General features: G+C 39.0%; 1 protein-coding gene and 1 non-coding gene across 2 annotated transcripts; one reads left to right on the forward strand and one right to left on the reverse strand.

Annotated features, from left to right (window-relative positions):
• Nucleotides 1–10,289: 10,289 nt before the first annotated feature.
• Nucleotides 10,290–13,079, forward strand: LOC149189729 (uncharacterized). Its single transcript, XM_089410320.1, has one exon. The coding sequence runs from the start codon at nt 10,290–10,292 to the stop codon at nt 13,077–13,079; it is 2,790 nt and encodes a 929-aa protein (XP_089266446.1).
• A 12,258-nt stretch (nt 13,080–25,337) lies between these two features.
• Nucleotides 25,338–25,433, reverse strand: TRNAY-GUA (transfer RNA tyrosine (anticodon GUA)). The gene is made up of 2 exons: nt 25,397–25,433; nt 25,338–25,373 (listed from the first exon to the last, which is right to left on the reverse strand). It is a non-coding gene; the product is annotated as a tRNA-Tyr (tRNA).
• Nucleotides 25,434–26,750: the final 1,317 nt, after the last annotated feature.

Raw genomic sequence — 26,750 nt, forward strand, 5'->3', positions numbered from 1 at the left:
CTATTCAATAAAGTATTTACACCTTTTTCCATATGCTTATCTTGATATGTGATACTTATATGTGTGAATATATCTGATTCTATTTACTTGTAATCAATAGATCTTTTGCTTTGATTGGTTCTTTGTCTTCTGTTAATGTTTACAAGTACTTCTCAAGCGTGTTAAGTATGGGAAGGAGCAAAAGGATTGATACAAAGGAGACAAGAAGAAAGTGAAAGTACAAGTAAGTCCTCTCATTATCTTTGTCTTATCTATTGTTTATAGAAAAATGTTAAAGTGCTTTAAACTGTTGTTCTAGATATAGCTACTTATCTAGGGAATTAGTATTTATTCGTAGATACTAAATTCTTCATAACAAATTAGCGACTCCATTGGGGAACGATCATCATTCCAAGTAGCTTATACACATTCTAGGACACTCTAGTAGACCTTACTTCCTTTCATTGATTCTATTTCACCCTTGTTGAAGTGAATTTTGGTCAAAAACTATGTCTAGTTACCTCTTGAAATGGCCTACTATCACTAGTGCAGGCTTGTGAGGGACACCGTGCGCTGCAGATCACCCTTGGCTTAGGGACAGTGCTCTGAAGCACACTATCTCCCATTCATGGCTGTGTTGATCCTCCTTGGGTTAGTTTTCCACCTTTGGATAGGGTTTTTCACCAAATTTCTTCTGTTTGATTGCTTGTTGAATGATCAATGAGTGTCATGTCTCTGAAATCAAGATTGTATCTCCTTTGCTAGCCCTAATTTGACTTGATTTATTAATGTTTCTTAAATGATTTCTTTGTCATTATCGATTCATCGTCAAAGTTAGATTATAGTCGATTAATATTTGTTCGAAAGAAAGTGTCGTAAAAGTCTTCTTTTCCTTCGAAACAGAACTATCATAAAGTCTTCGTTCTTGTAAAAAGATTGATTGATTGTATGTGCATTAGTTTCCTTTTTTTCATAATAACATTAAGGGAATTGAAAAGAAAAACTTGCATCGTGCATTGAAAAAGTTTTTGTGTGCTCATAGGAATAGTTTAGGGAAATTGCATTAGATTGTGCTCTTTGCTCTTTGATTGAAAGAAATCTGATTGCTCTATCCCTATTAGCTAAGATTTTCATTGTTAAATTGAATGGAAAGAATGCTTATCATATTAGTTGCATTCTAGGAATTGAAAATACATCACGTGGTGAACCTTGAAAGGCAAATTCTTAATCAAGATCAACTTAAAATTAACATCAATTAACCTAATGGAGCATTGTCATCTAACACAAAACATTTAGAGGTTCTAGGCTAGAGACGTGTTCCAATGTCGTAAAACTTACCAGCTATCACTAACTTGTCTACAATACATCCAGAGAGTGATATCTCATTCCACATATGTGAGTATATTGTAGCTCGTCCACGTACCTTCGGGTATATAGGGCGGTGTTACAGTACGTAAAGTATATGGGAATTCTCTCATTGTACGGTTTTGCATTAGACATCGCTAATACGGATTGGGCCTCCACGTACTTTCAGGTATATATGGGAGGAAAACACTAAGTTGCTATCCATCCTTAGGTAACCAAGTCGGTTGCCTTGTACACTATGATACACCGAACACAACATTCGGGGAGATTGCCTATTCGTACTTCTCGGTTCGCCGGGAGGTATTATGCAGTTCATAGTTGCTTGGTAATCCTTTTGCCTAGATTATCCCTCTTTTGTTTTGTTTTGTTATTTTTATTAAAATAAATTTAATTGACCACGGATAACATCCTCCACGCTCACTCCTTAGTTGATCTTAGGTTGAGACATATGGCGACAAATCCGGAGTCCACCGATCAAGGAATTCCTTTTGATGGGAATCCTAGTCCTTTTCCTCCTTTTAGAAATATTGGTGCTCCTTATATGGCTACATTGTCCCTTCCGGGACTTACCATTGGCTTGCCAGTGTGGTTGTTTTCAACCTCTTTGGTTCAAAATGTCGTGATTTGTCTGCAATCGAGTACTCCTCCAACTAAACAAAATCAACCTCCAATTGATCCTAAATTTGACCCTTTGCCTTCTTCCTCGGTTGTTTCTTCCTCCCCTTCTTCCTCTTCGCCTGGTGAAAGTATTGGTACTAGTAACCAGGTGGCTAAGAAGAAGAAGAAGAAAATTCAACAGGGGGGCAACCAAGCAACCATTGCTTTGAATGCAACTTCTGATAAGAAACCATCTGATAAGCCTCACAAAGTTCGATATCCATGCAAACTTTGTACGAGAGACAATCTTCTTCGAAATTGTCCTGATATTCCTCAAATCTTGGAAGAATGGTCTTCTCATTCACATCATCTTGTGTCATCAACTTTTCAAGATCATGCTGGTGACACACCATCAACTAGTGGTAGTAAAGTTCATGGAAAGAAGGGTAAAGTTAAGTTTCCCTATAGGTATTGTGAAGGGAATCACCCCATTCACCTTTGTCCCTATCTGGATGAAGCCAAAAAAGTGTTGGATAACCATCCTGCTTCTTCGCAATGACTTTTATCTGGTTACATGAGACTCTCCCTTAATCCTTCACTAGTTGATAAAGTGACTAACCCAAATCAACCGTCGGTCAAACCCACTCTCTCTGAATATGAATCCAACGAGTCTACACCTCACCCATCACAGGTCGAGGAAACAGTTGACCCGATTTCACCTTCAGTTAATCGTACCTTTCCCGAAGAGAGTGAATATGATACCACTCAGGTTCTTTTCGTTTCTTCAGATTCAAATGAGCTTGGGGGCAATCCTCCTATTCCATCAAGACAGGAGGAAAATCCTCTCGTTCTCGTAACTCAAGGGGTTGATTCTCCCGTTTCTATAGTACCCCCTTCAAGTAGTCTGGTCACTTCCTTTGATTGGAATCGACTAACAGGATTTCGTTTTCCTTCTTACGTGCCTTTCCAAATCATAGTACAGGTTTGTAATATGATTGTATGTGGCACTATTATAGATGAAGGTGCATCTGTGAGTATCCTTCCCTCCACTGCTTGGCAAGCGCTCGGTTTTCCGCCACTTGTGCCTGTTACCTTGAATTTGTTGCCTTTTAACAGAGGAACCAGTCAACCATTAGGGATCCTTCCTCAGTTGCATATTACTTTGGGAGGAAAAATCGTTTATATCTGAATGTGATGGTAGTCCCAGGCCCTTTAGATTAAAATTTACTTCTTGGGCGCGACTATGTTTATGACATGGGAGCTATTGTTTCAACACTCTTTCGAGTGATTTGTTTCCTGTCTGAAGGCAAAATTGTCACCGTTGACCAGCTTTCATTTCCTGGTCCAAATATGGCTTCCAGTCAATGATCTTCCCTAAATGGTCCTTTTGTACCAATGGTATCATCCCCGCCATGGGTTAATTATGTGGCAACCCATTCCATGCCTACATCAACTGATGATCAATTCAGTGATGTTGTACATTATGTACTGGGGGCATTGGAACTAGATCTCTCTAATGGATTCCTTACTATGGATCCCTTCCACAGCATTGTTCTCCCATCTGATGAGAACCTCTTAGAAGTCATGACCTCTTATGAGTCGTGATCGAGGAAAATGAGGATAGTTCTTTTACTGTGCAACATTAAAAAATGAAACGGGTTTATGAGGATAGTTCTTTTACTATGTCAACCTCACTAAAAAATGAAACAGGTCTATGATGATAGTTCTTTTACTATGTTAACCTCATTAAAAAATGAAACAGGTCTATGAGGATAGTTCTTTGTCATGTGTCAACCTCGTTAAAAAATGAAACAAGGAAAACGAGGATAGTTCCTTGTCTTGTGTCAACCTCGTTACAAAATGAAACAAAGGGTATGAGGATAGTTCCTTGTCTTGTGTCAACCTTGTTAAAAAATGAAATAAGGAATATGAGGATAGTTCCTTGTCTTGTGTCAACCTCATTAAAAAAGGAAACAAGGAATTTGAGCATTGTTCCTTGTCTTGTGTCAAACTCATTTAAAATGAAATAAGGAATACGAGGATAGTTCCTTGTCTTGTGTCAAGCTCGTTAAAAAATGAAACAAGGAATATGAGTAGAGTTCCTTGTCTTGTGTCAAGCTCATTAAAAAATGAAACAAGGTCCCCTGGAGCAAAGTTCCAAGTCGAGTCTCTGATTAGATCTTGTAAAATCCTAGTCGGGTCTTTCACTTGATCTCATAAATGAACCTTCATTCCATCCACCTGATAGCCACGAGTAGTCTACTTAGGTGAATGTAATGAAGCTTAGGGGGCATGCACCTAGATTTGAGTCATCATGTTGGGGGAGTGTAAACCAATCTCAAGCATAATTTTTCGTTTCAAGCTTGTGCAAACATGAAACTGAATCTAAGCATAGTTTTTCGTTTCAAGCTTGTGTAAAAATGAACCCATCTCCATTTTAACCCTCATGATTGCCATTCTATCAGCTTCTTCTGTCAGATGAGCCTTGGTTTTTCTCCTTCCATCATCACTATCTGCTTAGCCAATCATACACTTTCACTTAGTTGTTTTACCCTTTTTTGAGGAATAGTTGCAATGAGTGGTCTTATTAGCCAGCCTCTTCACATAAATCAACATGTTTTGAGAAGTTCCAACATCACCAAAACCAGTTTCTATCCTAGACACCACTCGTTCCTCAAAGTGGAGTCCTCTTTAAGCTCTTTTCAGACTCTCTAAATATGAAAATATTGTCGAGCGCTTGTCCTTTTCAACTCGTTAACGGATTGGAAACAACATCTACTCAGTATAAGTTTAACCCTTTTCCAAACTGAGATAGATTATTTATGAAAAAGGAATACGTTGACCGAACATGGTCAATAGGTTCTCTCTTGTATTGTTTTACACTTTTTCAGGCTTGAGAGACAAATCTATGAAAAAGAACTTGTGGAGTTTTCTTTTCATCCCTTTTCAAACTCTCTAAACATGAAAAGGACTGAGTTATCTTTGTCGTTAAACTCGTTAAAACATCAAATAGCGACAAACTTGTCAATCATGACAAGACTGAGTTTCACCTTCGCTAGACTCGTTAAAACATCACATAGCGATGGATTCACTCGAAGGGTGAAATTATAAAACAAGCATATGTTATCCTCCTCAAGCTTGATAAAAATAAAGAGGTACTGGTCAGCAATGACTGGGGAAAATGGAAAAAGGGGTAAACCACATTATGGCAGCAGGTCGCTCTTGAACATGACACTTTCACTTCATCATTGTGACTATATGGGTTGGGTTATATGTTTGATGGTCATCATACCTTGGTCTATCATACCATCCATTACTTTTGTTTTGGTTCAATGCTGCCAATCCATTTAGTGTCGCTGACATGTTCAAGAGAAGTCACTCAGTTTGAAATTCATCGTTTGCAATACCATAAACCTTCGTTTTCATGACCGCCATTCTTGAACCTTGTGTCGTCAGTCACATTCTGTCTCCAAAAATCATTACACTCATTTCGTGTCATTGATGTGGGATACATCAAGGCCCTACTACGATGAGTCGCTTCTTGTCGACATCAACTCATTATCCAAGAAGTTGACTTAGAAACACCCTTCCAGTACCTTGAGGCTTGCATACATCAATGGCAGGTTTCTCTCTTCTGGCGATAGGTTGACATCACTGACTTTCAACCGAAAGACTTTGTATGGTGTTCGACATCAAAACATACATTCACACCATGCAGAATGTATTGCAGTACCTTGAGGATAATTATCATTATCGGTGATTTCTCTCGCGTCTATTAACAGCTTACATCATTAGCTAGTAATCAGACGGTGTCTTTTGATGTTTGACTTCAGATCACATATTCACATGGTTAGACTCATACTTGAGCAAACGATTGAATGAGATAAAAGACCCCAGATCTAGTTTCATCCATCTAGGCTATGATTTCAGGAGTACTAAATCATATGTACAATGGCCTTACACTGATGGTCATCCTTCCATGGGTCTATATCTTTAAATGACTATCTATGTACATATAATGAAAAGCTTATATGCTGAGCATGGGGGTTCCTTCCCTCAACAATTCATGAAAAATCCAAAATATCATGAGATTATGTATTGTAATTGATGCAGGTCACCATCCACTTTGGAACCTCCTCATCACGTCGTAAAGCATTTCATTCGACATTTACATTTTCGACTTCATGCTTTAGGGGGCAGCTGTTACAGATCCATTTGGGCACTTCACTCCCATCATCCAGATCAATGTTTTAGGGCTCATCAAACCCTAATTTCATTTGCTACATGCCCTAAACAAGTCAACCTTTTGAATGCCTCCTTCCCAGACAGTTTCATGGCCTGAAGACATCCTAAAATGACCTCTAGAGGGACCAGCGTAGGTAGGCCCATGCAAGGGTGCAATGCAGAGCAGTTACGTCCATGTCAAGGTGCTCTGCAAAGCACTTAGGCCCTCTTGGACCTGCGTTGGGCGAGTTTGAGCGAAATTCACATAGGGTTTGGGGAATATTCTTATATTCTAGAGCCTTCTAGAAGATTCCCACACTTATCATCTCTTATGAGCTCGAAAATGGATGAGGAATGAGTTAAGATACCTCTTATCATCTCATCCTTTCCTCCATGGAACTAATTCTAACTATGGAAGGCCATTCAATACCCTCATTGATGACAAAACCTCCTCCATCTTCCCATAAATTGAGCACTCATCTAAGTGATCAGGGGCTAGACTTTGATGAATTGTTAGGAGATATTGTTAGTTTGAGAATTAAGACTATTGTAAGTGTCGTTATGCTGCCGGAATGTCATGCTTATGATGTGATGTGGATGGAACCAAAGATGGAGGAGTGACTTCGAATCAGGTTTCATGGTTGTAATTCTTCCTGCTATTCAATAAAGTATTCACACCATGAAGAATGTACTGCAGTACCTTGAGGATCATTATCATTATCGGTGATTTCGCTCACGTCTGTTAACAGCTTACATCATTGGCTGGTAATCAAACGGTGTCTTCCCATGTTCGACTTCAGATTACATATTCACATGGTTAGACTCGTACTTGAGCGAACAATTGGACGAGATAGAAGACCCCGGATCTAATTTCATCCATCCGGGCTGCGATTTCAGGAGTACTAAATCATATGTACAATGGCTTTACACTGATGGTCATCCTTCCATGGGTCTATATCTGTAGATGACTATCTATGTACATATAATGAAAAGCTTATATGTTGAGCATGGGGATGCCATCCCTCAGCAATTCATGAAAAATCAGAAATATCATGAGATTATGTATTGTAATTGATGTAGGTCACCATCTACTTCGGAACCTCCTCATCACGTCGTAAAGCATTTCATTCGACGTTTACATTTTCGACTTCATGCTTTAGGGGGCAACGGTTACAAATCCATTTGGGCACATCACTCCCATCATCCAGATCGGTGTTTTAGGGCTCATCAAACCCTATTTTCAGTTGCTTCTAACGAACCTAACAATCGGGGTTTGAAGAGGATTACATGTCATTGACGTTGCTTCTGGCGAACCTAACCATCGAGAGTTTGAAGAGGATTATATGACATTAATGACATCATACTTTATATGTGGACATTTTCAAAAAATTATGGGGTTTTACTTAATGAACCTCTCATATCAAGTGTTTTTGTGGCATACTAAACAATACTCCATACACATACTTTCATTAGATATAGGTATCATTTTTTATACTCCATTATATTTTTCATTAACTTTGAGCTCTATTTTTTATCGCTGCTAATATAAAAACCCTTTACCCCTATTATATGCTCAATATATTATATCATTTTTTTCTCAATATATATCTCTCAATGTAAATACACATGGTATGATATTACTCTTCTAATAAAACCACATGCAAAAATTGAAAATAATCTTATACTACTACGTCAAAAGTTTGATACAAATTAGAAATAATCCTACAAGACTGCTTCAGAATTTTGATTTTTACTTAACCGCTGACCCCAACTACCCTCGTTAAACATGAAACCTCACTACTCAACAAACCCCGAAGGTACCCACAAAGCCACCAACCCACATAAAACCTAAATTAAAAAAATATATTTTTATATTCATCAAATTTTTTTTTTAAGCACAACTACATATCGATCTAGCGTAAACATCCCACCAAACTTATATTAATAAAAAAAATTATATTTATTAAAAAAAATAACAAAAATATATATGATATTTAAATAATGAGAAAAAATAAATATGAAAAGAAGTACGGTAAAGAAACCATCATAAAAATTTACACTTCGCTTAAGCCTCTCCATATTCACGAACATAACAATCATGTGGAACTTCTTTATAATAAACCTTTTTTGTAATGTTAAGCGGAGAATTTTTTTTAGTAATGTATAGAATTTATTGTTATTTTATAAATTAATTTAGATTTATTAAGTTTTTAGAGATAATTTTTTTTTATTCTAGAAAAATTTGAAATGAAATTTAATTTTTTGGTTGATCTATAATTAAAATATCAAAATTAAGATGAATCTAAAATAGCATGGTGTACATGTGGGTTTTGCAAAGGCGTTCGCATGGATTAAATCGCTCAACCTCGAGAAATAAAGGAGTTATATGTAGAATCCATACTCTGTAGCGAAACCTGTATTGTACGAACCCTTTTCCACAATTAGTCCAGCATCGAAACCCTCGTCTGGTACAGGGTTTGGGGTTCTTGGGATTTCTTAATATAAAGACCACACATACTATTACACATTGCTTACAATCGTAAACGACTACGAATGTGGGTGTGGGGCTTATATTGCGAAAAAGCCCGGGTAGAATTATCATTTCCACTGGTTTGGTTGGGGGGAGCCGGGTTCCAATAATAGAGCAGAAATGGTAGCATTTTGGGGAGTTCTGAGGGTGATTGAAGAGATTGAGATAACAGGGAACTCCGAATCGGTTATTGAATAGGAACAAAGCAGCAAATTAAAACATGATGGAGTCTTTCGGGGGCATCTCCTTCACCTATATGTATGAAGAACAGAATTCGGTGGCCAACCTTCTTCCCAAAACAGGCCGTTCTGTTCTGCCCGGAGTAATCTGTTACAAATTTCTTGTCAATGGTTCTGTCAACAGTTCTGGGGTTTTCACTTTCTAGGGAAGGTGTTGGCTTTGATGGAGTCTTTCAAGGGCATCTCCTTCACCTATATTTATAGAGAACAGAATTCGGTGGCCAACCTTCTTCCCAAAAGAGGCCGTTCTGTTCTGACCGGAGTAATCTGTTACAAATTTCTTGTCAATGGTTCTGTCAACAGTTCTGGGGTTTTCACTTTCAAGAGAAGGTGTTGGCATTGTTCACTTGCAAGTTCTGGCAGCTCCTCAAGTTTCTGGTTTGTCAGCTCCTCAGCTCCTCAAGTTTTTGGATTGTCCTCAGTACACATCTATTATGATTGTGCTTTTAGATTAAGAATGCTTATTCAGAAGTAATTTTTTTGTATAGACAATCAGATTCCAGCCATTTGTCCGGGAAGGATTCTGTATCTCAACTCACTTTTTGTTTTTATTTTGCGAAATGGCGCTCCATTAGAAACTGTGTTTTTATTTTTTTGCGAAATGGTGCTTCATTACTGTTTCTTTCTCTGGAGGGTATTTATTATTGAATTCTGATCTAGTTGAAAATGTAACTACCTGAAAGAAAATGGTGCTTCATTAGAAGCTCCGTTTCTTTCTCTGGAGGGTCTTTATTATTGAATTCTGATCTAGTTGAAAATGTAACTACCTGAAAGTTAGTCTTTTTTTCTCGTGAAAAAAAATAACTATAAATTTGATAAGAACATGCAACAACATCTAGCGAAGGATGTTGAGTTGAGCTGCGAAAGTATAAACTTACAAATAAATTTAAATTGCACAAAATAATGGTAAATAAATAAGATAAAAGAATAATGAAATTGCACAAAATAACAGTAAATAAACAACATAACAGAATAATCAAACACAAAACAGAAATATTGAGACAGTACAAATAAATTGAAATTACACAAAATAACAAAATAACAGAATAATCAAACACAAATATGGAGACAGTATAAATAAATTGAAATTACACAAAATAACGGTAAATAAACAAGATAACAGAATAATCAAACACAAATATTGACACAGTGTGTTTTACATGGTAAAACCTAAGTTACAAATATTGACACAGTGTGTTTGACACGGGGATTCCAGAATCGGATTAGATATTTCTTACACAAATTCTCATTAATGATACAAATTCATTGATTTCAAGCATAGATCATCTAGATGTTAGTTTCACTGTTTACAAAGTAAGTTAGTAATAGTAACATTATCGTAATTATTGGCAACCATGAAATCTTACCAGAAGGATAAGTGCCCCGGGCCAGATGGGTGGACCATCGATTTCTTCATCCATTTCTTTGATCTATTTAAAGATGATATCCTCAAGATGGTTGAAGATTCGAGGAAGCAAGGCACCATCAATCAGAAGATTTCCTCTACTTTTATCGCCCTTATCCCTAAGAAAAAATGCACATCCACCTTTGCTGACTTTCGGCCCATTTCATTGTGCAACGTACTGTACAAGATCATTTCAAAGATTATTGCAGTGCGCATCAGGGATACCCTTTCTCTGCACCTGTCCTCAGAACAACACGGCTTCCTCAAAAACAGAAACATTCTTGATGCGGTGGCTCTCACCCAGGAATGCTTGCACTCTATGCACTGCAGGAAACTTGATGCGGCCCTATTAAAGATCGACTTAAAGAAGGCATACGACTGTGTGAGCTGGGTTTATATAAGATGTCTTCTAGCAAAGATAGGGCTTGATGTCAGATGCATTCGATGGATCATGGCCTGTATTGTGGATGTAAACTTTGCAGTTCTCATTAACGGTGAGCCAACTCCGTTTTTCAAATCGGCCAGGGGACTTCGCCAGGGCTGCTCCCTATCTCCACTTATTTTCATCCTGGTCATGGAAACTTTGAGCATACACATTAAAAATGCTATCCTACAAAGGAGTTTTAGGCCTCTTCCAATCTGCAAGGAGATTTCCATGTCACACTCCCTTTTTGTGGACGATATCCTCTTGGCGGCCATGCTGTGCAGATCCACTTGGGAATGTATTTTCTATACTCTAGAAAGATTCCAGAATGCCACTGGACTTTTCATAAACGACTCTAAGTCATCGTTCCATGTAGCTGATACGAATGGCGAAGTGATCACTTACCTCGTTGATTTATTTCATATTAAGGCGATGCCTATCGGAGAGGGTCTCAAATATCTGGGATTTCACTTGAAACCTGTAAACTACAAAGCTGCTGACTGGTCGTGGATTGCCGACCGTTTCTACAGGAAGATTACATCATGGGAATCCAGAAGTTTGTCTATCGGAGGACGTGCCACTCTTGCCCAGGCCGTATTGGTCCAAATCATGGTTTTCTGGGCACTTCTTTTCTATATTCCGTCTTCTGTCATAAACGGTCTAAACAACATGATATCAAATTACATTTGGGGAGGCCAAAAGGAAAAGACCAAAATACATCTTTGTAGACTTGAAAAGCTGTCCCGCCCAAAATCCATGGGAGGTTGGGGATTAATGAATTTACAGTCTTTCCGAAGGGCGTTGCTGTGTAAGACCATGTGGAATGCGCTGACGGGGGAATCTCTATGGAGCAGAACTGTCAGGGCCAAATATATGTATGGTCACGACATTACTTACTGGTACAGACAATCCACATTCGGTGCCAACAATGGGTCTATCATCTGGAGGGGATTCAAGAAAATGTTTCCTTTTGTTCGAAAAAACTTGATTTGGCATTTCCATACAGGTTCCAAGATCATCATCGGCATGGACGATTTTGCTGGAATGAGCGGGCCGATCCCAATCTCTACTTCACTTCTGAGACATCTGCACAACAAAGGATATATTTTCTGGGCAAGTGTTATAAAAAGGTGGGACGGCGGGTCCCCGATATGGAAATCTGCTGTTGATTTAAATATCCCCGGAGATCTGGCTTCACAATGGAACGACGTTTCCCGATCCTTAAATTTCGCTGGCATATACCGTACAATGGAAAATGACCATATCAGTTGGAGAGGACTGGGCGGTTCTTCTGTGGTAAGTGCCAAGCATATATACCAACAGATTCTACACTCGGACTGGGACTCGAGAGAAAAGACTTTTCCACAGGCATTTTGGAAAACCGACTGCCCAACAAAAATTATTATTTTCTCTTGGCTGGTTTTTTATGACAAAAACCTTACCTGGGATAATCTACAGAAGCGTCAGTGGCACGGGCCTGCTATCTGTTCACTCTGTAGTATTAATTCAGAAAATAACTTGCACATATTTCTCCAATGTCCTCAATCCAAAAAGATCTGGCAGCTCTTGGCTTCACATTTTGGTTTCGATATGATCACCTCCCCTTCCATCTGCGATGTTTTTTATTCATGGAGCAACATGCGCTGCAGGTGGAGGTCGCTTCCGCTGATTACTATTTGGACCATTTGGAAATGGAGGAACCGTATCATTTTTGAAGACAAAAAGGACCCGATTTATTCTATCTATGAATCCATCCTTTCATTATTTGAAGCCATCAATCATCCTCAACAACCCACAGTCAAACAACAAAGGATGCTGATTCATAATGATATCTATGAATATCCAATTGCATATTTTAATGGCGCAGCCCAGAGGAACATTTGTGCCTGTGGGATTCACATTATTCCGGAAGAAGGACAATCATATGATATCTATTGGAACGGAGGTCCCGGTTCAAATAGTAAAGCGGAGATTATGGCCCTCGCTGGTCTCATTGCTTTTTCTGATTTCCTTGGCATCAAAAACCTCCACATATATGGAGACTCCAAAGTCACCATAGAACATGTTCTATCCAAAAGCCGAATTAGAAAAATACATCTTTCCGGCTGGTTAAACTGGATTACGGATTGGTGGCGCACCAGGACAGACTACAACATATCCCATATTCCCAGAAGGAAAAATCGAAGAGCAGACTTATTGTCCAAACAAGGACTCACATCTCCGCCGGGCATATGGAGACTGCAGATAAATGTGGACAATTGCGCCTGCCAGATTCAAGATTTCTCTATATCGGGTACACATCTCCAAATTTTGTGATGTCCACAGATAAGTTCTCTATACTCCTATTTATGAATCTCGCATATGCTGTACATTTTTGCTAATATTTTGGACCTACGTCTCCTACAGATAGGTCTGTTTTTTCTGGCCTGCTCTCTCTATGTTCAGTTTTTTGGTATAGTTTCATATGCCCGTCAGTATGCTGAACTGTTGACATATCAAAAAGTTTGTATACTTTTTATTTTGTATATTTTTGACAATACAATCAATATACCGCTTTTTTTCACGCTGAAAAAAAAAAAAAAAAAAAAAAAAAAAAAAAAAAAAAAAAAAAAAAAAAAAAATCGTAATTAGCATGCATAATAAATACAAAATTCAAATACATGTCACATAAAATGATAAATCATGATTCATAAATGAAAGACAACCTACAAGATAGTAAGATAAATAGAGACACGAGATTCGTAAGATACAGGATCAGATTAGATATTTCTTACACAAATTATCATTAATGATACAAATTCATTTATTTCAAGCATAGATCATCTAGATGTTAGTTTTACTGTTTACAAAGTAAGTTAGTAATAGTAACATTATCGCAATTAGCATGCATAATACATACAAAATTCAAATACATGTCACATAAAATGATAAATCATGATTCATAAATGAAAGACAACCTACAAGATAGTAAGATAAATCGGTACGTGTCCCGTTCTGTGGTATGACACTCTGTGGTATTCGAATCTCCAATTCGTGGGATTCAGGACACTCTGTGGTATGACACTCTGAGGTATTCGAATCTCCAATTCGTGGGATTCAGACAGGCAGGCCATTTCCAACAAATCTGGTTTCATAGGGTAAAACCTTCTTTGTGAGAGAAACATCCAAGGAGCAATGATAATCAGTGTTGTTATTATTTAAGGAGATTTACAACAACCAAATCACAGGCATACATTATCACACCATTCAACTCACTCTCCATTTGTTTTATGTTTTTATAATCTTCCTAAAACAAAAAAATTATATATATATATATATATATATATATTTTTTTTTTTTAATTTTAGATTTTTCTTTCTCAAAAGTATATATTTTTAAATAATTAGTTTATGAAAACTAGCCGAAAAGAACCGATTTTAACTAACTATTATCACAAAAATTAAAAAAAAAAAAAAAAAATTGACAACTTCTAACCGAGGAGAATGAGGATACTTATTCCTGCGTTTGACTGTATAAACTGGGACTAAAATGTTTCTATGATATTATTTGGATTTCTGGAATGGCAATGCCGCTTGCTCTTCAGATGCCGCTACCATTAATGCCATCCCACTTGCTCTTCAGATGCCGCTACTATTAATGCCATTCCACTTGCTCTTCTGATGCCGCTACCCTTGATGGTTGGTTCTTGAAATGGAATTGGCATTGACCAGCATTTTCAACTTGGTTAAATGTGTATGCATTTCTTCTCCTCTCTACATGGTTAACTGTCTATGCGTCTGCCACAACCAATCAAAGTCTTTCCCTTCACCTTTTTTTAAGAGCTTTTCTCCAAAACCCTTTCGGTATGGCCACTGTCTGGTGTTCCCTAATTTCGCGTCAGATACAGACCAGAGTCTGTCTCTCCTTTTCTTTGTTATGCTCGACGTTTTTACCTGCCTAAACAATTTCTTCCCCCTTAAGGATACTTGGGTTTTATATTAGTTTGATGAAAGCTACACATTTGCAGACATTGAAATTTGCATTCAAGAAAAAATCATCTGGTGTGTTTAAGTCGGTATTTTGGCATTTTGGACACCTTGTGCAGTCAAAACCTCATTTCTTGAAAAGTATAAACATTTGAAGGTTTCATCTTAAAAAGTCATTGAAAAAAAATTGAAGTTCCAAACTCTAAAATGTTTAATAAGTCAATATATGGTGATCTATTGCAGGTGTAGGTCTATTCAAGAAGGATTTCTCAGCACCGATTTGAACTTTGTGAAGCAACAATAACAATATCAACACCCAACTTTTACCTTAATTACACCTATCAACAAAGCCTGTGTCAGTAATAAGGCGGAAACGAAATAGATCAATAATCCCAGGATGTTTACAAGTGGGTTTTCACCATTGTGCAAAGGATCAAGACTAAAACCACTAGAGCGATTTTCTCAAAATCTTCTTGAAATGCCAAAACAAGTGGTCATTATTCACAGAACCATAATACTGAATTGGGATCACAAGATAGGCTAGGTGGAACGCTGAAATGGGGTGTTTTGTTAAGATATTTTAGGTCGTAAAGATCACTTTTCTATCTGTACTAAACAATGATGTGGCTCAAACTAGGTGCCATACCCAGTAATGAGTAGATAGTAATAAGATATTTTGTTAAGACATTTTATGTTGTAAAAATCACTTTTCTATCTGTACCAAACGATAATGTGCTCAAACTAAGTGTCATACCCAGTAATTTTGACGACTTAAATACTTGTAAATCCTCCAACCTAAATCACTAATTAAACTTACTAATTATGTGAGTAATTATGTAATACTCACATGAACTAACAAAACAAAGATAAACCAATATAAATACACATACCAACAACTCGTGAGAATGAGTTCACAGATCCTCCAAACGCCAAGAATGTGGACCTCGGTCTTAGTTATGGTGGCTTTTCTGTATTATGAGTTACTGTAATGGTGCTCTAAATGTTTATTGGCAGAGTATCTCATTGTTACTTGAGAACTGCGTTACTTGAGGAAGCCTGTGAGTCCGCCGGCAGGCAAAGAAGGAAAGTTTGTAGCGTATTTGTTGAATTAATAATTGCCTGCTTAGGCACACCTTTCCTTTCCCATGATGAAGAAATGAAACCTTAATAAAAAGCTTATATATGAATTTCAAAACTCTATGAATATGAATTTATTCAAGAACCAAGTTACTGTATAGTGGTTCTTCCACTTCTCCGAATTCCTAGGGACCTCTCATATCTGACCTGAGTGAGAAATCCCTTATATCGTTGTGATATAAATAATAAATTGACCTCTTCCCAGGTAAATATAGTTGAAGAGAAGATAATGTATATAGATTAATTGCTTTCTTCATTCTTTATCTTTGGAAATTTGTGTTTTTATTTGAGATTTTGTTTCATATTCTCTGTCCAACTATGTGACACTGAATCATTCATAAAAAATTATGAAAATAAATTTGAATTGAAAAATTGTGCTGGGTTATTTTAAAGAGTTCAAATTCCAATTCGGATTTAAGTTTTGATAAGATAGGGAAATAATTCGATTTAAAAATTATTTGGAAAAAATTCTCTATCAAAAAAATTCATCTATATGTTTCAAAATTTATCAAATATACTTGTAATTCAGACTCTTTATCAAATATACTTGTAATTCAGACTCTTTCTGAGTAAAGATGCCTGTTTCTTTGGCCAGCCATGCTGGCTGAAAAACCATGATGAGTTATGTTAACCTTTAAACGATACTTATTAGTTTCCTGGTTCTCTATTCCAGGATCTGAAAAATATAAACAGCAATGCATTAATGTTTTTTTAGTTTCGAGAAGAAGAAACCGTGTTAGATGAGTTTTGATATCTCCCGCCCTGTAGTCCCTCTTTGTATTATAAAAGTAATGGATGTTTTTGGCATAATTTGCCCAGATCATGAATTAATGAATTTTCAAAATTTGTAATCAATTTAGCGGAATTTGATAACTAAGATTGTTGATAAATTTTATGCCTATATAACATGTGAGTGACGTGGATATGCCGGTAAAAAAATATTCTACAAAACATCAAATTCCGAGAGTTAACACAGTGTTGTTGCACGGATGTTCATTTTGCTTGTGCTTATCAGTGGTGGGATTGGATGTGCAAGTTGTTAGCTCTGCTATACAATTCAGCATTTGCAGGCTCAAAGGTACCGTGGTCGTGTGGATTGATGCAGGTAAGGAACGCACAGCAATCTTCTCACTGTCTTTTCCTTCATATTTCTCATAAATTCTTAGCCTTTTGTTTCTCTGTTCCTCGCATTTCCCTATTCCCTTGCTTAATTCCTTTTTACCATGCGGACTCTATTCTATCTTTATAAACTCTCCATAAATCCTTCTTTTCCTGGTTCCTGGGCGTTTTTTGTAAACAACTTTAAACCCCGCTACCCCTGTTTTATACTTCCAATTGGTGTAAATTCCGTGTTCTGTTAGCGCCCGGGTTTTTTTAAGTTTAAACGTTATTTACCCACATGACCTGAGCATATAACCTGGCGCTCTCATATAACCCCCCTGCTTGGATCTCCACCGTTGATCGCATCCGATCTAACGGTCTTCATGTTCTCCGCCCGCACATTAACTATCGTGCATCTTCCCCTGTCATCTCTGACCGTCCATCACAGATCGAACGATTGACGCTCCCCCCCGATCGCGCGACTTACGCGCTTGTTAACCCCCAGGGGTAGCGGTATTAGCCTGCCACGTGGCGCTTATTTATTGGATCGCGCTGTTAAATACGGAAACCGTCGACGCTGATAGGCAATGCGGGGAAAACCATCCGCCACTAAACCGCCCGTCCTATACGTCCTCCCGCGTGTTAATGTTCGCGCGCCTTCCGTTTGCGATCATCGTCGGATCTGGCGCATCCAGATCCGACGGCCATGGTTGCTCCCGCGCATATGCCTCCCGATAGGTCCTCCCGCGCATTCTCCACCATTGATTTTTATCATCCGACGGCCCATGTTTATTCACCTGTCTGCACTATCTCCCGATACCCCTCATCAAGTCATCTCCGTTGTTGATTTTTGTGTTCCGACGGCTGAGATTCATCCCTCCGCTCAGTCTGCCTCCGCCATTGTATTTATGCCCGCGGCCTGTTTTGTGCTCCCGAAGGAGAAATAAAGCCATGATCCAGTGCTCTCTGCATTGAATCCTGAGCTACCATATACAAAGAACAACACAACAAACGACAAACAGGACGACCTCGAGCAGTGAAGAGCATTTATCAGGCATGGAATTTAATCCATAATTCACTCTAGCTGCCAGAGAAGGACATTAGACTATCTAAAACGGTCGATTTTGTACATTAAAATCAGCAGTGTGCAGTAGAGACCATATGTAATTGTAAATGCGGTTGGTGGTCCATTAAGACACCTCCACGCATAGGTTAGCAGAGATTTTTTGCATTCAATCTATTTTGATGAGTGTTATTTTGTTGTAAGGTTCAACTTCTAGAGATTATAACTGTTGTGATACCTGCAGCGTCTGGTCTTCATTTTCAGCGAATGCAAGCTTCTTTTGCTGTTAATTGCTCACTGTCCACGTCTTCTTCTTGTTCCAGGGTATACTTGTTTTGCATTTATTCATGTGCCGTAAATGTTTAGCATTAGAGGGGCTATCATCCCACCTCTGTGTTAGGATTTAGCATGTATCGTTGAATTTGTTTGCAGGTTTCTATTATTTTAATGCCAGAGCGCTGTCATCCTGTCTGTGTATTAGAAAACAGATTTACAGACCTTTTAACTGGTTGCAGCCGGCCATCACAGGGTCCTGTGCATCTGCTGGTGTGGTCAATCTTCTCCATCATCACATTTTATTTAAAACTATGAGTAATTGGTGGTCTAAAGCCTTGTAGTCTGGGGGTGTTCACCCATGTCTGGAGTTAAGCATAGTAGAAGTGGTTATCTGGCTTGAATATGCAGCATTTCTTTCATTCATCCACTATTTATCTAACATTTTGTTGAGTTTGTAATGTTCCCAAGCATCTCTGATATACACCCTAAGAGAGTTTCTTGGGGTGATAACATTAATTGGCGCCGTTGCCGGGGAGAGGAGAATCGAAGCTCAGCTTCCCTGAGAGAACAACACAACGTCAAGTTTTGATGATAGACAAGGTTTGAACATAGTTTTTTGTTGTAATCATCTATCTGGCGACTCCATTGGAGGAAGACCAACCTTTGGCGACTCCACATTGCAGTTCTGGTGTAGTTAGTGAGGCATGTTCAAAGATATCTTCAGAAATCATCAGCTGAACCAGTGCCTGATCCTGATAAGATCGTTCAACAGAAGAAAATATTGCAGTAAGGAGCATCAGAATCAGGTAAGCCTTGGAATATTTATGTATCTCTTCTAGTGTAGAAATACCTTCAGAGATTCATACAACTTCTTGTTATTCATTTCCCTTTCGGACCTCAGTTGAAAGAAACATCCATGCTGTCCATCATATTCCTCTGTTCTTGTGATTCTTTTCATTGATTTATTCTACTCGGTCCACCAGTATCCCTTTTGTATACCTCAGTCATGGCAAGCCAACGAGCTCTCACAAAGATAGAACGAATAGTTGCTGCTAGGTATGGACCCTTAGTCTTGCCTACCCCTTTGAATGCCATGCCTGTAGGAGATTATCAAGAATTTATGCCAAAGTTTACTGGTGCAGAAGGAGTAACAGCTGAAGAGCATTTAGAGTCCTTTTATAGTTATGCTGATAATCTAGATATTAATGAAGAGGATGTCTGGATGAGGGTTTTTGTTCAAAGCCTAGATGGGGAAGCTAGAAAATGGCTCAGAAATTTACCCCTTAGGTCTATTGCAGACATTGAGGCCCTAAATGATGTGTTCTTAAAGCACTGGGGAAATAATAAAGATCTGCTCTTTTATCATACTGAATTTGGAAACTTGTAGAGAGGAGATGGTGAGCTGCTGTCTGATTTCAACATCAGATTCAATCATATGTACAGCAGAATGCCAGCTGAAGTAAGACCTATCCCTACTTTTGCTATGCTCACTTATGCAAATGCTTTTGATTCTAAATTTTGCCTGCTGTTAAGAGAAAGAAGATCTGCTTCTTTGGTTGATATGCAAGCTGCAGCCTTTGAAGTAGAAGCGAACATTATTGTTGCAGAAAGACTCGAAGGAGATGCTGAAAGGAGAAGACAGAGAGGTGAATCCTCATCATCCTCAAAGCTCGAGATTTATGAATTAGTTAGGATGATTGAGTTTTTGGCCTCTGGAGTTTCCAAGCTAAAGACTGAGCAACATTTTGATGAGGCAGGAGCTCATTGTTCCATTTCTTTTCCAACTCCAAATCCATGTAGAGGAACACATGAACATTTGCAGATTCTGCAAAGAAATAAGATTACAAATGAAGACAAAGGGGTGAGGCCCCTTTTACAGAATATAGTCATGGAAGAGGTGCAGCATAAGGAGGAGGTCCATGTTTTGAAAGGTGCTCCTTTCTTAACAAGGGTTGCTTATGAGAAAGCAATATCCAAAGGCACTGCTCAACAATTTCTTGTAGCTGTAGAACAACCAGTTAACCAGCAGTGGCAGCCAACAGCAGATCCCTTCCTCCAAGAATTTGAGCCTAAGGTCAGCACATCTTCTAATGGCTATGCAGATATGCCAATTTTCCAGCTTGCCTTGGTCCCCAGCCCAGTGATTAAGAAGAGAGATGAAAGCTCTCCATCATCTTTTGCCCCTCTGCCTACACAAATAACAATCCCTCACAGTTGCCCCTTGAACACTGAGGCAAAACGAAATTCAATGCCCAAGGTTGAGATTGATCACCTCAAACTTGATACTCTGATACCTGCTCAGATGGCCTCCACACAGAATGAAATGGCAGCTTGCCAGATGACAGAGGAAGAGGGTGCACAGTATTGGAATCCCTCCTTGGATGAGGACTATTCTAAGACAGATGCAGCAGCTGATGATATCTCTATCTCCCCTGCACAAGAAAACAATGGTTCATTATTCATATTAGTTTTGCAGACCTCAAATGATACAGAGAAGTACACAGTAGTCATGATTATTCAGTAGGTGTACAAAGGCTCCTATGAAGAACATCCAAAGAGGAAAATGCGCAGAAGGGAAATGAAATTTGATTCATATCTGCCTGTCAAGCTCAAATGTCCTAAACTGTTTGAGGTGGAAGATCAAATAAATCCTGTCTTGCTAATCTATGATGAACCGGATGACAGGCAGCATTTTAATGGTCTAGCAGATGGGCAGTTTTTGAAGTTTTAAGTTTTTTAGGCCTTAATGATCGTAAGCAGTTTCTTTTTCAGTTTTTAGTGTAGACCTGGTTTGACTCCATGCGCAATGGATACCAGGCAATGTTTCTAAGCTGAGTTTTGTGTGAAGGCATTGGTCTGTAGGATGGTGAGACCTCATAGGGAGGATCTCATCCCCAGAAGGAGCCAGTGTTAGCTCTGCTATACAATTCATCGTTTGCAGGCTCAAAGGTACCATGACCGTGTGGGTTTATGCGGATAAGGAGCGCACATCAGTCTTCTCACCGTCTCTTCCTTCATATTTCTCATAAATTCTTAGCACTCTATTTCTCTATTCTTCGCATTTCCCTATTCCCTTGCTTAATTCCTTTTTACCTTGCGGCCTCTGTTCTATCTTTATAAACTCTCCATAAATCCTTCTTTTCTTGGTTCCCGAGCATTTTTTGTAAACAACTTTAAACCCAACTACCCCTGTTTTATACCTCCAATTGGTGTGAAATTCGTGTTCTGTTAGCGCTCGGGTTTTTTAAGTTTAACGTTATTTAACCCACATGACCTGAGCATATAACCTGGCGCTCTCATATAACTCTTGTGCTTGGATCTCCACCGTTGATCGCGTCCGATCTAACGGTCTCCACGTTCTCCGCTCGCACATTAACTATCGTGCATCTTCCCCTGTTCTCTGGCCGTCCATCGCAGATCGGACGGTTGATGCTCCCCCTCGATCGTGTGACCTGCGCACTTATTAACCCGCAGGGGCGGTGGTATTATCCTGCCACGCGGCGCTTATTTATTGGATCGCGCTGTTAAATACGGAAATCGCCGACGCCGATAGGCGGTGCGGGGAAAACCGCCCGCCACTAAACCACCCGTCCTGTATGTCCTCCCGCGCGTTAATGTTTGCGCGCCTTCCGTTTGCGATCACCTTCGGATCTGGTGCGTCCAGATCCGACGACCCTGGTTGCTCCCACGCATATGCCTCCCGATAGCTCCTCCTGCGCGTTCTCCACCATTGATTTTTATTATCCGACGACCCATGTTCATTCGCCTGTCTGCACTATCTCTCGATACCCCTCGTCAAGTCATCTCCGCCGTTGATTTTTGTGATCCGACGGATGAGATTCATCCCTCCGCTCAGTGTGCCTTCGCCATTCTGTTTACGCCCGTAGCTTGTTTTGTGCTCCCGAAGGAGAAACGAAGCCATGATCCAATGCTCTCTGCATTAAATCCTAAGCTACCATATACAAAGAACAGCACGGCAAAGGACAAACAGGACGACCTCGAGCAGTGAAGAGCATTTATCAGGGATGGAATTTAATCCATAATTCACTCCAGCTGCCAGAGAAGGACATCAGACTATCTAAAAAGATCGATTTTGTCCATTAAATTCAGCAGTGTGCAGCAGAGACCATATCTAATTGTGAATGCGGTTGGTGGTCTATTAAGACACCTCCACGTATAGGTTAGCAGAGATTTTTTGTATCCAACCTCTATATATATCCAGAGGACAAAATGTAATAGGTTGATGAGTGTTATTTTGCTGTAAGGTTCAACTTCTGGAGATTATAACAACTGTGATACCTGTAGCGACTGGTCTTCATTTTCAACTAATGCAAGCTTCTTTTGCTGTTAATTGCTCATTGTCCACTTCTTCTTCTTGTTCCAGGCTGTACCTGTTTTGCATTTATTCATGTGCTGTTAATGTTTAGCATTAGAGGGGCTGTCATCCCACCTCTGTGTTAGGATTTAACATGTATTGTTGAATTTGTTTGCAGGGTTCTGTTATTTTAATGCCAGAAAGCTGTCATCCTGTCTGTGTATTAAAAAATAGATTTATAGACCTTTTAACTGGTTGCAGTCGGCCATCACAGGGTCCTGTGCATCCCCTGGTGTGGTCAATCTTCTCCATCATCACATTTTATTTAAAACTATGAGTAATTGGTGGTGTAAAGTCTTGTAGTCTGGGGGTGTTCACCCATGTATGGGGTTAAGCACAGTAGAAGTGGTTATCTGGCTTAAATATGCAGCATTTCTTTCATTCATCCACCATTTATCCAACATTTTGTTGAGTTTGTAATGTTCCCAAGCATCTCTGATATACAACCTAGGAGAGTTTCTTGAGGTAATAACACCAGTAATTAATAAAGCATTACATTTACAAAAAATACGAGGTAATATTCATAATTCTAATACTTATAAATAAAATTATGTAATTTAGGAATATTAAGATTTTTTCCTAAAGGTAATTAGTAACTGTGAAGTGATATTTCACTGATTATGTAATCGAAGAATATTATTATTAATTTTTTAGTTAATTGGTGAATTAGTAGCTTAGGTACGACAAATTTTCACAGATTTTCATTTTGCTTGTAGTTATCCTAAATAGTAAGATTATATATGCAAGTAATTGATAAGTTGTTACACTTGAAAATGTTAAAGTATATATAATTTTAATACTAAAAAATGAAATTACGCTATATATATATGGGGTAATCGATGAACACTGTTTTGAGTAAGATGTTCAAATTTTTATTACAAAGCCAAACATATTTTCTGAAAATAAAAGCCAAATAAAAAGAGAATTAAACCCACTTGAACTATTATCCTTGGACCAAAACATCGCTATCTTATAAAATATATATTTCCATATTAAAAAGAACCAAAAAGTCTCTCAACAGACTATTGATTATGAAAATTTACAATAAACCCACTAACTACCAGTGAAAATATCATCCTTTAACCAAAACATAACATTATATTTCCATACTCAAATAATAAACCAAAAAAACCAAAAAGTCTCTCTTTTGACAAAAACATGACATTATATCTCCACATTCAAATAAAAGAACCAAAATGTTTCTTGTAAGACTCACCATTGATCACTCCAACTATTACCCTTGGACCAGAACGTCACCATCTTATTGATCACTCCCACTATTATCCTTTGACAAAATATGGAACATTATACTTAAAAATAAAATTATGTAATTCAGGAATGTTGTTATTATTGTTTTTCAAGGGTAATTGGTGAATTAGTAACTTAGGTACAGTGGCATTTCACAGATTATGCAACTTAAGAACATCATTTTTTTTTAAAGGTAATTGGTGAATTAGTGACACTTAGGTATAGTGGCATTTCACAGATTATGCAACTTAAGAACATCATTTTTTTTTAAGGTAATTGGTGAATTAGTGACTTAGGACATTGGCTTTTCACATACTCTCATTTTCCTTGTGGAACTTAACATCATTGATGGAAATAGATATGCAAGTAATTGATAAATTATTACACTTACACAAAAAAAAACTAACTATTTTAAATATACATAATTTTTATGGAGTCGTTTAACTAGGGGAAGAATTGTTTGGACAGTCAAAAGTGGTTGTCGAGCAAAAAATTTCAAGAAATCTTGTAGAGGCAGTGTTTGAATTGTCGCGATAAAAAATGTCTAGAACATCTAAAATTTTAAAATTTAACAACTATAACTTGGATTCTGGCCACTTTTGACCTTCCAGTGGGGCAAAAAAATTTCAAGAAATGTTGTAGAGGCAGTGTTTGAATTGTGTTTTTGATGGTGGAAAAAAATTCAGCACCATAAAAAACGTGTAGAACACCTAAAATTTTAAAATTTAACAACTTGGATTCTGGCCACTTTTGACCTTCTAGTCAATTCCTCCGCCTGGTTGGAAGACTTCCTAATTAACAGTGGAACTACCTCGTGAAACTCACCTTTGGTTTTGAGACCAAGCATTAATTATAAAATTTACAATAACCCCACAAATTAATAGTCAAAGTATCTATTCATCGTGAAACCCACCAATTAATAGTGGAACTATCAGTGCCTCGTGAAACTCACCATTGAAGTATCGTGTAGTCTAATGAGGTGGAGGAGTTGCCTAGAAAGTTATGGAAATTCCCGTCTTATTTAGAGAAAATCAGGCAAAGATTTTTGTAAATCCAAGTTATAGTTGTTAAACTTCAAAATTTTATCTGTCCTAGACGTTTTCGATGGTGCTAAATCTATTTCCACTATCAAAAAAACGATTCGCGATTTTTTGAAATTTTTTTTTGCCTAGATTCTAACCATTTTTTATTAGTCCGAAGAATTCATCCGCCTCGTTAGACGACTCCAATTCCTCAGTCGTTGAAGTATCCATTCCTCGTGAAACCCACAATTAACAGTCGAACTATCAGTTCCTCATGAAACTCACCATTGATGGTGAAAAATAATAAAAGTTTACAATAAACCCACTGATTAACAGTCGAACTACCAGTCTCTCGTGAAACTCGCGTTTGATTGTGAAAAACAAAACTCCGACCTGCCGGATTCGAACCAGCGACCTAAGGATCACATCCAGGACTTTTAATCCTACTACAGTCCTCCGCTCTACCAACTGAGCTAAGGTCGGAAGCTCACAAAGGTTGATTGCAGAAAAAAATGTAGGATCGTAAATGACAACGCAACGAAGTTATATATTATCGTAACTTTGTGGAATCACGGAAGGTACCCTCCATGTTTTTCTTTTTTCAGAAGAAAAAGCGATATATATTCATATAAAGAAATGATTACATAATGCAAATGCAAGAAGCATAAGCCAAACCGTGGACCGAGCCACATACAATTCTGCATAAACAGATCACCAGATAAAGCCCCGAAAGGCCAATATGCCCTGAAAACAAGGCGAACCCATCAGAAAGGTGCAGAAGAGGCACCAAATCATAGAACAGAGAAGCAACGGAAAAAAGCGCAAGATCTGACCGCCCAATTCAAAAGGAGAGGCACGAAAAGAGGAAGAGAGCAGCGAAAGAAGCCACTCCTTCCCCGCCCCCTCAAACTCTCCACTCGAACCAGACGAGAAACAAGATCACAGCCACAATCATCCGCATCTTCCTGCAGGAAAGGCCAACAGAAAAATCCATAGTAGCGGCACGAAACAGAGCAAAGCCCATAGTTCCCTCAACGCTCCAAAGGATATTCTGCGGCCAGAACAAACCTAACTGCCACCGAGAAGGAGAAGACCCACTGGAGCAGAGGCGAGAACAGGGGGCAGAGGCGGCATGGGAAGCCGCCTCGCCCCCGCTCAGAGAAGACTAAGAAACCAGAAGATGAAAACAAGCCTGTAGGAAAAAACCCCTCTGCTAGCCTCTCTCCGCCTGACTCAAGGGAGCCCGCTCCTCACGCCCTGCTCGCCTTTGGAGAAGCCTCGCAGATTCGCCGCGCTCCTCCCGGATCTGCCGCTCCTGCTCCTCCCGGATCTCCTGCTCCTGCTCCTGTTCCCTCTCGCTCCTGATCTCTCTCTCCTACGCACAAAAACCTCCCGCCCCTGCTCCTGCTCCCTCTCACCTACGCACAAACCCTCCCGCTCAGATTCACCTCTCCTGCTGGCCTCAAACCCTCGGACCTGTAGCTTTTCCTCCCGCTCCTGTTCGCGGACCCTGCTCTTTGCTGCGTTCAAGCCTCCCGCTCGCTCTCTTGCCGCTCTCCGCCCCTGCTCCTTTGCTGCTTTACCTCCCGCTCGATGAACTACGCTCTCGCAGAGAAAGCCCTCGTTTCTCTGCTCGCTGCTCCAACGCTGAAACCCCTCAGTGCTCCAACGCTCCTCGCAGACAAAGCCCTCGCTGCTCCCCCTACCTGCAAGTCCCCCGCCCTCGTTGCTCTGCTCGCTGCTCCTTAAACGCAAGACCCCGTGTAGCCCTCGCTGCACGCCCTCGTTGCTCTGCTCGCT

The sequence above is a fragment of the Pinus tabuliformis genome, chromosome 3_1 (assembly GCF_031772625.1).
Source record: "Pinus tabuliformis cultivar Carrire ecotype Pingquan chromosome 3_1, CPIR1, whole genome shotgun sequence".
NCBI lineage: Eukaryota > Viridiplantae > Streptophyta > Pinopsida > Pinales > Pinaceae > Pinus > Pinus tabuliformis.